General features: G+C 41.3%; 2 protein-coding genes and 1 long non-coding RNA gene across 3 annotated transcripts in view; 2 read left to right on the top strand and 1 right to left on the bottom strand.

Moving 5' to 3' along the window:
- The window catches only part of LOC129350759 (activating signal cointegrator 1 complex subunit 2 homolog), an 11,541-nt gene extending 5,377 nt beyond the window's left edge, over positions 1-6,164 (top strand). Inside the window, exon 2 of the mRNA XM_055018259.1 lies at positions 6,026-6,164. Within this exon, the coding sequence (XP_054874234.1) occupies positions 6,026-6,106 (81 nt within the window). The 3' untranslated portion in view covers positions 6,107-6,164. The remainder of the gene's footprint in view (positions 1-6,025) is intronic.
- The window catches only part of LOC111569216 (uncharacterized), a 13,940-nt gene continuing 5,804 nt past the window's right edge, over positions 4,365-12,500 (bottom strand). Inside the window, exon 3 of the long non-coding RNA XR_002746198.2 lies at positions 4,365-6,235. This is a non-coding gene — a long non-coding RNA (uncharacterized LOC111569216). The remainder of the gene's footprint in view (positions 6,236-12,500) is intronic.
- The window catches only part of LOC111569215 (homeobox protein Hox-D4b-like), a 5,764-nt gene continuing 475 nt past the window's right edge, over positions 7,212-12,500 (top strand). Inside the window, exons 1-2 of the mRNA XM_023271231.3 lie at positions 7,212-11,649; positions 12,146-12,500. The exon at positions 12,146-12,500 is cut by the window's right edge and continues 475 nt beyond it. Of these exons, the coding sequence (XP_023126999.3) occupies positions 11,085-11,649; positions 12,146-12,480 (900 nt within the window). The 5' untranslated portion in view covers positions 7,212-11,084 and the 3' untranslated portion in view covers positions 12,481-12,500. The remainder of the gene's footprint in view (positions 11,650-12,145) is intronic.

Below are 12,500 nucleotides of genomic sequence, written 5' to 3'. Positions count from 1 at the left end.
GAGCCGCTGAAGCAACAAAGCTGCGTCCAGTTTGACGCTCAGAGCTGCGGCTTGTTTTCTCTGCGACGCTTTATGGCTTTATTGCGCCTCCATTTACGGAAATCAAAGCAGGAAACAAACGCTCCAAACAACATTCCAGACACATCCGGAGAAATGCGTTCAGTCTCGGCTGCCTCTGGAGGAAAGTGACCAAACCGGCCTCTGAATGAGCCACACTGGCCGCTTTAAGCACGGAACAGGAGCGTCCATGTCCACCAAACACGTTGTGTTTAGCACAGAATGGAGCAATTTACGCACAGATTTGGTGCTTTTGATAAGAGAACATGTAATTCCAGGCACGAATTTAGGACATTTTACTCACAACAAACAACGTATTTCACACACGAATTTAGGACATTTTACACACAGAGTCGAGTAGTTTAGGAAAACAGAAAATAATATTTTAGGCACTAATGTAGGGCCTTTTCATCAGACAGAATCTGACATTTTAAGCACGAATTTAGGATGCTTTACGCACACAGAACACAATATTTTAAAGAGAAAGAATGGAACTCATTACTCACGAAGTAAGGATATTTTATTCACACACAACTTTACTTGGGGAGTAAAATATTTTACGCACACAGAGGAGAATAAGTTAAGCAAACAGAAAAGGATATTTTAGGCACCAGTTTAGGACATTTTAAACACACAGAATATAATCATTTAGGCATGAATTTAGGACAATTTACGCACACAGTCGAATAGTTTAAGCAGACAGACAAAGATATTTTTGACACTAACTTAGCGCATTTTAATCACACAGAATCTGAGATTTTCCGCAAGAATTTAGGACATTTTACTCACACAAAATAGGATTTTTTTACGCACACAGGATCCTATATTTCAAACACTAAGGATGGAACATATTACGCACGAATTTAGGACATTTCACTCACAGAGCCGAGACGTTTAGGAAAACAGAAAAGAATGTTTTAGGCACAGACTTAGGGCATTTGAAGCGCACAGGATCTGATAATTTAAGCACGAATTCAGGATGTTTTACGCACACAGAATGCAATATTTTACACACAAAGGATGGAACAAATTACGCACAAATTTAGAAATGGAAGATTATTTTTATGCACGAAGTTAGGATATTTTTTCACACACAGTTTTACTTAGAGAATAAACTATTTTACGTACACGTAGGAGAATAGTGAAGCACAAAGAAAAGGATATTTTACGTATGAATTTATAAAACTTTATGAAAAACAATACTACATTTTACGCACACAGTAGGATGGTTTTACGCACGAATTTTTCACCAAAATAAAACTGTTGTGGTGAATTTTCGCTGCAGTTAGAAAAGAATTGGATCTAAACTCTGGGAATAAAGAGTCAGAACGCGTAGCTGCCGGTGGAGCAGCAGCTCAAACCTCCAGAGACTGAAGCTCGTTTCTGTTTGGCGCCTTTCTGGACTCTAATAATTCATGAAGCCTTGTGGGAGTAGCGGGAAAAAAACGAGCCGAGCACGTGACGGTAATAAAGTGTGTTTTATTGCTGCTGCGACGAGCCCCACAATATAACCGGGAGAACGCAGCCGACCGGCGGCCAGACGGACCGGAGGAGGGTCCCGGTCCCGGATTAGGACCCAGATCAGGTCCCGGTAATCGGCTTCGATGCGCGCTGACCGGATTCTACCGCCGTCAACCACCGCGTTGTACCGCGAGATCTGCGCAGCGGCTTTTCATATTTGGATGGCAGATATGAAGTTATGGTGGGTGGGGGGTGGGGGTGGGGGGGGGGGGGGGGGGGGGGGCAGGAGGCGCCGGGACCCTCCGGGGGTCACCGGAGCTGCCTGAGGGCCCCAAACCTCCCGACGGACCGCTGGACTCCCGCAGCCTCAAACTGTGACCTCCAGGCCTCAGAACCAACCCGGTGAGACGAGATTTAAATTCCTTTAAAGGGTTTTTATCCTCAGACTGATTAATAATCAATAAAACAGCTGATTGGTGTCAACATCTTGCAGCTGACAGAGAAACTTTTTAATCTTTTTATCTGAAGCTTCATTCATTCAGGACATCCTAAAATAACAAAGATCAAAATATCTCCAGTCTGTGGGAAAAGCTCGGATCTCAGCTGCTTGGAGGAATTTTACCGGAAAGAAAACACGAGTTTGAACGAACGTCGTGAAATACTGCGTGCGTGTGCGTGTTTCCCGCACATGTTGCGGATCATCAGGATGAAGCGTGTTTGGACACTTTAATCCCCCTTTAGAAGAAGAAATAATAAGAACATTAATAAAAATTGAAAATAATAATAACAATAATACGTTTTCAATAATATTTCACATTTTAATGATTCCTTTTCTGAGGTTTTATTTTATTTTCCGTTTTGCTTTTTTCTCCTATTTCGGTCTAAATGAACCTGGTTTGACTGAATGAGTTTTTAATTTCTTGTATTTTTTATTTTCTGCTGTGAAACTGAATCTCAGTTTTTCTCTTTCAGCGCCAGAAAGCTTCAGGAGTTTCTGGTTTTAATGCTAAAAGTTGGAATCTGATTATTGAATCTCATTAAAAGCAGGAAATGTGGATTTTAAAGGAGCTACATTCTGGTTTTTATTGTTTCTCCTGCAGATATTCTGGTTTTACTGGATCCTGATGCTCTGAATAACGATCATTTACTGCGTCTATTTTTTTTATTTTTTCTCCAGTGTTCTGTATTTAATCTGCGGCTGTGTGCTGCTCAGTTTTCACATTTACACAATCTCTCATTTTAACTCGGCTTTTATGATTCCTGGGCAGTTTTTTTTTGTGTGCTTTCGGTGAATATTTCCTCCTGATTATTGGCAAATGTGGAAACCAGTAAAAAAAAATAAATAAATGAAACTGGGAGGTTTAGGGTTTAATGAAGGTTTTTGTAGAATTATTTTAGTGGTTTTCGGCCTTCTCTTTGTCTCGTTGAATTACAGATAGTTATTTAAATTAGTTTCGTGTTTCAGCTGGACCCCGCTTTAAAATCTGCACTAAATTAATTCTATTGCGTTAAATTAAAGATTGTTTCTTTATATTTTTAATGTAAATTCAGGCATATTTGTGGCATTTTTCTGTTTTTCTGTCATTTAAAGCAGGTTTCTGTGGTAGCAATTAGATTTTTATCTTCATTAAATACATTAATTATATTGGTTTTGATTTTTACAGCTTTTATTTTCTCTTTGGTTAAAGGATCAGATTCAGTTTAAATAAGTTTTTATTAATAAATGGATTATTAGAACCAGTAAAACCAGAATCCTGGGCTCTGTGGGACTTTGTTCTCTGGTTCCCATGCAGGCTGGAGGTCAGTTAAAGTCTAACCCGGGTTAGCGCGGCTCGGCTCGGCTTTGACCGGCAGCTGGAGGTGATCCAGCGGTCAGCCTGTCTAAGATGAAAAAGTGAAACGACCCCAGAAAGAAAGAAAGAAAGACAGACAGAAAGAAAAGGAGAAAGAAAAAAGACTTTTGAACTCAGCAGAGCCCCGAGAGGAGAAAAACTAAACAGAGAACCAGAAAATAACCGAAAAATAACCAAAGAACCCCAAACAAAGATAACTAAATAATAGCACAAAAAACAACAGAAAACAACTAAATAATAACCAGAAATATACCAGAGGGAACCATAAAATAACTAAATAATAACCAGATAACAAGACAAATAACCAGACAGACCCAGAAAATAAAAAAGTAAACTATAAACAACTAGAAACACCACAGAGAACCAGAAAATAAACAGAAAACAACAAGAAAACAACCAGAAATTAACTAGAAACACACCAGAGAGAAGCAGAAAATAATTAAATAGTAGCCAAACAAGACAAATAACAACAAAAACAACCACAAATACAACACAGAGAATCAGAAATTAATCAAATAACAACAAAACAACGAGAAAACAACCAGAAAATAAACGAGTAACCAGAAATGACAGGAAAATAACCAGAAACACACCAGAGACAACCAGAAAACTAAATAAACAGAAAACAACCAGAAAGAAACAGAAAATAGCCAGAAAAGAACCAAACAACAACCAAATAAAAACATCCAGTGACCTCTCAGTCCAATACTCCTTAAATGTGATATTCTGCCTCTTTGAACCAAATCAGTGAAAAAAAAAATCAATAGATTATTTCATTAAAATCTCTTCATGTCTCATTAAAATGAACCAGAAACAAACAAACAAATAATCTGTGTTTATCTGCAGTGTTTTATTATTAGTCTCAGCGTTGGAGGTTCTGGTTCTGCTGAGGGTTTCATGGTTCTACTGAGGGTTCCTTGGTTCTGGTTCTGCTGAGTGTTCCACGGTTCTACTGAGGGTTCCACGGTTCTACTGAGGGTTCCATGGTTCGGGTTCTACTGAGGGTTCCTTGGTTCTGGTTCTGCTGAGGGTTCCATGGTTCTACTGAGGGTTCCATGGTTCTGGTTCTACTGAGGGTTCCATGGTTCTATTGAGGGTTCCATGGTTCTACTGAGGGTTCCATGGTTCTGGTTCTGCTGAGGGTTCCATGGTTCTATTGAAGGTTCCATGGTTCTACTGAGAGTTCCATGGTTCTATTGAGGGTTCCATGGTTCTACTGAGGGTTCCTTGGTTCTGGTTGTGCTGAGGGTTCCATGGTTCTACTGAGGGTTCCTTGGTTCTGGTTCTACTAAGGGTTCCATGGTTCTACTGAGGGTTCCTTGGTTCTGGTTCTGCTGAGGGTTCCATAGTTCTACTGAGGGTTCCATGGTTCTGGTTCTACTAAGGGTTCCATGGTTCTACTGATGGTTCCATGGTTCTGGTTCTACTGAGGGTTCCTTGGTTCTGGTTCTGCTGAGGGTTCCATAGTTCTACTGAGGGTTCCTTGGTTCTGGTTCTACTGAGGGTTCCATGGTTCTATTGAAGGTTCCATGGTTCTACTGAGGGTTCCATGGTTCTGGTTCTACTGAGGGTTCCATGGTTCTATTGAGGGTTCCATGGTTCTACTGAGGGTTCCTTGGTTCTGGTTGTGCTAAGGGTTCCATGGTTCTACTGAGGGTTCCTTGGTTCTGGTTCTACTAAGGGTTCCATGGTTCTACTGAGGGTTCCTTGGTTCTGGTTCTGTTGAGGGTTCCATAGTTCTACTGAGGGTTCCATGGTTCTGGTTCTACTAAGGGTTCCATGGTTCTACTGATGGTTCCATGGTTCTTGTGCTACTGAGGAATCCATGGTTCTACTGAGGGTTCCATTGTTCTACTTAGCGTTCCATGGTTCTGGTTCTACTGAGAGTTCCATGGTTCTACTGAGGGTTCCATGGTTCTGGTTCTACTTAGGGTTCCATGGTCCTACTGAGGGTTCCACAGTTCTACTGAGGGTTCCTTGGTTCTACTGAGGGTTCCTTGGTTCTGGTTCTACTAAGGGTTCCATAGTTCTACTGAGGGTTCCATGGTTCTGGTTCTACTAAAGGTTCCATGGTTCTACTGAGGTTTCCATGGTTCTGGTTCTACTGAGGGATCCATGGTTCTACTGAGGGTTCCATTGTTCTACTGAGCGTTCCATGGTTCTGGTTCTACTGAGAGTTCCATGGTTCTACTGAGAGTTCCATGGTTCTACTGAGGGTTCCATGGTTCTGGTTCTACTTAGGGTTCCATGGTCCTACTGAGGGTTCCACAGTTCTACTAAGGGTTCCTTGGTTCTACTGAGGGTTCCATGGTTCTGGTTCTACTGAGAGTTCCATGGTTCTACTGAGAGTTCCATGGTTCTACTGAGGGTTCCATGGTTCTGGTTCTACTTAGGGTTCCATGGTCCTACTGAGGGTTCCACAGTTCTACTAAGGGTTCCTTGGTTCTACTGAGGGTTCCATGGTTCTGGTTCTACTGAGGGTTCTATAGTTCTATTGAGGGTCCCATGGTTCTACTGAGGGTTCCATGGTTCTAGTTCTGCAGGACTTTCTGGAGGAAAAACGAATAAAAAACAGGCAGAACTCTGTGCAGATTTTTTGCTACATCATGCTTTGGATGTAATCACGTTTTGCTTCTTTCGTTTTCAACATTTAGCAACAAACAGCTGAACTCTGGTTGTCCTCGGTGCGGCCCCCAGCGGCCCCCGGCTGTCCAGCAGGACTGCTGAACTGGTGAAGCAGCGGTCAGCACCGGGCTGACCCCGCAGCGACCCACCGCAGCTAGGAGATGTCCAGGGAGAAGAATGCGCTCTGAAAGCTCCTAAAGAAGTTCAGGATCCTTTCAGAGGTAGAGCTGCTGCTGCTGCTGTAGGAGGAAGAAAGTGAAAAAAGAAATGAAAAGAAAATGAAAGTTCCAGCAGGATTCAGACTGAAGCTGAAGATTCATCAGTCAGAGAAACACAGAAAGATGCTTTAGAAGGTTAGAAAGGCTGAAAGAAAGAGCAGAAAAAAACACGAAAAATAATGTGATTTAAATACAGAAAAAAAGTTAAAACCCGCAGAAACAGTCTGGTGTAAGTGTAGTAAAACTCCACAGTCTGACACCCAAAACACTAGTTTCTGCCCAAATAGTTTTAGTTTTAAAGGTTTTTTCCACGTTTACAGTCCTTAATAACTCAAATGTTACAAACTATACAACAAATTTAATCAAGTAATTCATTCAGAATGACTGAAATGTTTCCAAACTGACCAGAAATTTGTCAAATATTATCTAACATATGTGCTAAATGACTCAGAATTTCCCCAAAATGCTTAAAATTTATCCAAAACAAGACAAAAGTTGGCAAAAAAATTGCATAAAATTCGTCCAAAGTGACTCAAATGTTTCCATACTGACTGGGAATTTGACCGATTTGTCCAAAATTTGCTCCGAATGACTTCAGATTTTTCCCATTTTCCCAAAGTCTGTCCGGAATCAGTCCAGAGATCATTGAAATGTGCTTTAATGGAACTTTAATGACTCAAAATTGGACCTAAATGACTGAAATTTGGCCAAAAATAAATAAAAAGAAACTCAAATCTGCAGAATGACTGAAAATTTGTCCAAAATGAGTTTAGAAATATGAAGTATAATATAAAATGAAATATAATATAATATAATATAATATAATATAATATAATATAATATAATATAATATAATATAATATAATATAATATAATATAATATAATATAATATAATATAATATAATATAATATAAGACCTGAAATGAGTTGGAAATGGGTTAAAATTGTTCAAAATGACATAAATGTTGAATTAAATCCAGAATGACGTCAGATTTCACTCACATGGTTCTTTAAAGGTTTCTGATAAACAAAATACTTCATTTATTTTATTCTAGTGTTTAGTAGAAGAGCTGATGGGAAGTACTACTGCTACTAATACTACTAATACTAATGCTGATACTAATACTACTAGTACTGCTACTGATAACACTACTACTATTACTGTTACTACTACTGCTACTACCACTATTACTATACTGCTACTGCTACTAATACTACTACTGCTACTACTACTACTACTATTACTAGTACTATTGCTACTAGTGATACCACTAATACTACCACCACTACTGCTACTAGTACTACTACATCTGAAGAAAATAAAACATGTCCAACCAGCTGAGACTGTCAGAACTTTTTCCAGAACCTTTTCCGTAACTTTTTCCAGAACCTTTTCTGGATCTCTACTGAGCATGTGCGGCTGAGTTAAACCTTAGCACTGTTTACTAAAGCGTCCTGATGACAGCATAGCTCCATCCGACGCCTCCATCAGTGTTCGTGAACATTACCTCGTCTGGCCTTTCCAGCAGATTTACTCTCCTTCCGCTGGGAGCAGAACAACCCTCTGATGTTATTATGTTCTCAAAATCTGCCTCCTCCCACCCAGCTGCAAAACAAACCTCACAAACATCGCATTCACCTCATCATGGAGGCCACTAGATGATGACCGGATTACAGTCGACACCAGAACCATCAGACAACTAAAGACAGACTAAAAACACCGTGTAACTGATGAACATGGTTCTAAATGAGCTGAGAACAGCAGAACCTTCAGGGTTCTGGACCTATGGACTGGGTCTATGTATGTCTGCATCATGGCTCCACATGGAAAAGAAATGCAGACTCTGAACAACAATGTTCAAAAATACACAAAATTAGTCCAGAATTACCTAAAATTTGTCCAAAATGACTCAAAACACTTCCAGAGTGACTGAAAATGAGTCATAAACAAATAATAATGGTCCGGAATGATTTGAAATTTTCCCCAAGTGACTCAAAATATTTCTATATTGATTCGATATTTACCCAAATTATCAAACGAATTGTCCAAAATGAATCACAATTTCCCAACAGCTACTCAGAATTTTTCCAAAATGACTTCACAATGGAAAAGCTACATGAGTGCAAAAGGAGACTCAGATTTTGACCAAAACAAAATAGAAATTGTTCAAAAAGATGTAAAATGTTCTCCAAATTATGTCAGTTCTTTCTAAATGACCAATTATTTGCCTAAGACGACTTGACATCTGTCCAGAATGAGGTAAAAGTTGCTGAAAAATGCTCAAAATGTGTCAAATCATTATAAAATTGTTCAAAATTACTTAAAATTTGTCCAAAATAACTAAAATGTTCCTAAAACGACTGCAAATTATTCTTAATTTTCCAACTTGAAGGCAAATGACTAGAAATTTTGGAGAAATTTCTTACAATTTCTCAAAAATCAACTGAAATTTGTCTTTAGTGAGACAAAATTGGACCCAAATTAAGTGAAATTTGTCAGAAAATGATTCAAATTTGTCCAGAATGACAGAAAATGAGTTCAAAACAAGTTTAAATCGTCCAAAATGAATGGAAACTTGTCTGACTTTGGACAGTGTGAGTGGTGACCTGAATCCATCAGAACATCTTGGTGGTAGATGTTCCTCAGCAGCAGGAAGAAGTCTCCATCAGAACCGTCGTCCATGAATACCCTGTAGAACCGAATGTGTGTGGAGCTGCCTCATCACAGATTGGGTTCTAGGGGAGTCCATGGGCCATGACCAACCTTCACAACATCTTCATGAGCTTAGAACATGGAGAGACCACTGGACCTTCATGAGCTTAGAACATGGAGACACCAGCAGATCTTCAAAGGTTAGAACATGGAGACTCCACTGGACCAGACTGCTGGAAGCTTCATGGTCTGAGTCTGGATTAAATCTCAGTTTGTTTTCACCTCCATTCATCTGAAGTCTGCAGAAAACTCAACGAAAATTTAATTAAAATACTAAAGTTCTGTGTTCTGGAGCAAACAGTCCGAATAAACTCCAGCCAGCAAATCCTACATCCTGTACTTGTAGTTTAAAGGTGTACTCCACCAAATCCTGCTTCAGTCCAGGTATTTATAGTCTTTAAAGGTGGATGCTCTTATCAGTTTTAAAGGTTGTTTTTTTTAAACCCTAACAGACCTTTAAAACTCAATAGTTGTGGTTTTCATGGTTTATTCCAGCATAAATACTGCTTTCTATCCATACATTGTCTGTATAGACACACAACACAACTCCACATATGAACAAAATGGTGTGAGATTTGTCCAGAATGACCTAAAATTTATTAAAAAATGTCTCAACATGTCCAAATGATGTGAGATTCCTGTTAAATAATATTTTATAACTACTTCTAACTATTAATTCTGGCTTCCGAACACTTAGAAGGGTTTATTCCACCATTGAAACCATTTCTAGCACAAAAATGATGGTTTGATTATCTATTCCAGCATAAATGCTGCTTCCTGTCGATGTATTCACATTTAATTTAAAGGTTTGTTCTTCCTAAATAGAACTTTTCTAACTAATTTAACATCATTTATCTAAAATAACTCCAATTATGTACAGAATGATGTGAGATTTTTCCAGAACAGCTCCAAAAACATCTCAAACAAGATAAAAACTGCATATTAAAAATAACAAACTATGGGTTAAAGGGTTTATTCCACCCAGAACACTATTTTCAGCCCAAACACTTTTAGTTTTAAAGGTTTATTCCACTCTTATAGTCCTTAATAACTCAAACTTCATGGTTTTATTCCACTCAAACAGAACTTTCACTCTTATGTTGACAAATTTGTCAAATTTTCTCAAAATCTGTCTGAAATTTGTCAAAAATGACATAAACTTTGTGCCAAATGACTCAGAACTTCTCCAAAATTCGTCCAAAACAAGACAAAAATTGTCAAAAAATTACATAAAATTCATCCGAAATGACTTCAAAATGACAGAAATGTTAAATTAAATCCAGAATGACGTCAGATTTCACTCATGTTTTTTTAAAGGTTTCTGCTAAACAAAATACTCTTAATTTAATTTACATGAAGTCCTGAAGTCAGAAATGAATTTAAAAAAAGTCAGTTTCTCTGATTTACATCAACTTGATTTTAGGTTTAAATCAAACTTTGAGTTCAAATTAAATGTTCAGTTGATGGAACATTTTTAAAATAAAGTTTGCTAAATCCAGCAGTAAATGACTGAATGAGATAAAGTTTAGTTAAAGAGATGACCTCTGACTGGTTTGTTGGTTCCATTAGAAGAGTCTCAGCTCACATTCATTCATTCTGAGATCTGCTGACTCTGGACCAGATTTATGATCCTTTAGAGCTCCTGACTGATGAAGAAAACCTTTCAGTCTCTGCAGCTTTTTCATTTTCTCTCTTTCAGCTTTTTATCCATTTTGCTTCATTTTTTCTCTCCCTGTCGCGTTTTTCATCATTTGTTGCTGCTGCTGCTGAGGGGCCCCGGGCCTGACCCCGGGCCGAACAAAGCCGAACAAAGCCGAACACTAGTCACTGTCTGGAGCCTTTTATCTCCTTTCTCTGCTCGCAGCGCCGCGTTTTGTTGTCCGCCCTTTGACCGCCACAAGGCCAAACCTGGGCCCGCCGGCCTCCGCTTGGGTCACATTAATTTTCCAGCCATCTGTGGGGGAGGTGGGGGGTGATCGATAGGTTTTTTTCATGGATCGGTTCAGGTATCGGAGGAGTTTCTTCTCCTCCAGGCTCCAACGTTCTCTCCAAATGAGCCCATTACGGCCTACATAAACAACCCGGGGTAGCCTCCCATTGGCTGGCCGCGGAGTCACGTGTCCCGCGCGGCCGTCCGTCTATTTGACAGGCGCAGGATGGCCGGATGCCAGAGGGGCGACACCGACACGGACCGAGGGCCAGAAAGAAAAATTAGTATTCCGCAGCAGCCGCGCTATAAATCAATCATGGACTCGTTCGTGCTGAGCTGTAAATACGCAGAGCCGCAGTTCCCGCCTTGTGAAGAAGATTACAGTAATTTCAGTGACCAGGGGGGGTATTATAACTGCCCCCAGGACGGCGGAGGCAGCTACGGAGGGGGGTACCAGAACCTGCAGCCGCCTCCGCCTCAGTACGACCCGCAGCAACCCGCATATCCTCCCTCTGCGCAGGACGCACCGCAGCGGCTCTACCCGGCCTGCAGGGAGGGCACGGGCCCCGGGAAGGACCGGCTGCCGGTGGGGGACCTGCAGCAGGGGCACCGGCTCCCGGTGGGGGACCTGCAGCAGGGGCACCGGCTCCCGGTGGGGGACCTGCAGCAAGGCCCGGCCTGGACGACCTGCGGCAAGCCGGCTCAGGTGCAGCGGAGGGCGGCGTGTCCGAGCAGAGAGCGGCCGCCAGTGGTGGTTTACCCCTGGATGAAGAAGGTGCACGTAACGCACGGTGAGACCCGGAGTCCCTGCCTCATCTGTCCGTCTGTCTACCTGACTGTCTGTCCATCTGTCTCTTCTGTTTCTGCTCCATCTGTGAGCCGCTTTTTGTTGTCCAGTTATTTACGAGCTCAGTGAGACTCAGTGAGAATTACGGCCCCATAAAGTCTTATGGCCCTGCAGCAGAGAGAGAGAGAGAGAGAGAGAGAGAGAGAGTGTGTGTGTGTGTGTGTGTGTGTGTGTGTGTGTGTGTGTGTGTGTGTGTGTGTGCGCGCGCGCGCGCGCACGCAACAAGCAAAAAGCTGCAGCTTGGCAGTAAAATCAGCTCCCAGTTCTCCATGCATGTGGATTAAAGCAACAAAAACACAGTAAAAATCTGAACCAGTAAAAGTTAAACAGATCAAAAGTATTTTAGTTGAACTGATTTAATTTGTACAGAAACGGAAATTAAAGAAAAACTGAACTAAACGTCTAAACAACGTGTTTATTTTCTGTTTTTGTTTTTCCAGTGAATCCGAACCACGTGGGTCCGGAGCCGAAGCGCCTGCGCACGGCGTACACGCGCCAGCAGGTCCTGGAGCTGGAGAAGGAGTTCCACTTCAGCCGGTATCTCACGCGCCGCCGCCGGGTCGAGGTGGCTCACGCGCTCTGCCTGTCGGAGCGGCAGGTGAAGGTGTGGTTCCAGAACCGGCGCATGCGCTGGAAGAAGGACAACAAGCTGCCCAACACCAAGGGCCGCAGCAAGAGCAGGCGGGACAACAACAACAACAACAACAACAACAACAACAGCAGCAGCAGCGGCGGCGGCGGCGGAGACTCGGTAAAGGCGGGAATCACGGTGTGACGTCTGGAGCAGCTTTAAAA

Source organism: Amphiprion ocellaris, chromosome 16 (assembly GCF_022539595.1).
Source record: "Amphiprion ocellaris isolate individual 3 ecotype Okinawa chromosome 16, ASM2253959v1, whole genome shotgun sequence".
Classification (NCBI taxonomy): domain Eukaryota; kingdom Metazoa; phylum Chordata; class Actinopteri; family Pomacentridae; genus Amphiprion; species Amphiprion ocellaris.
Note: the sequence above shows the minus strand (reverse complement) of the source record. Positions and strands in the feature narration are given on the sequence as shown.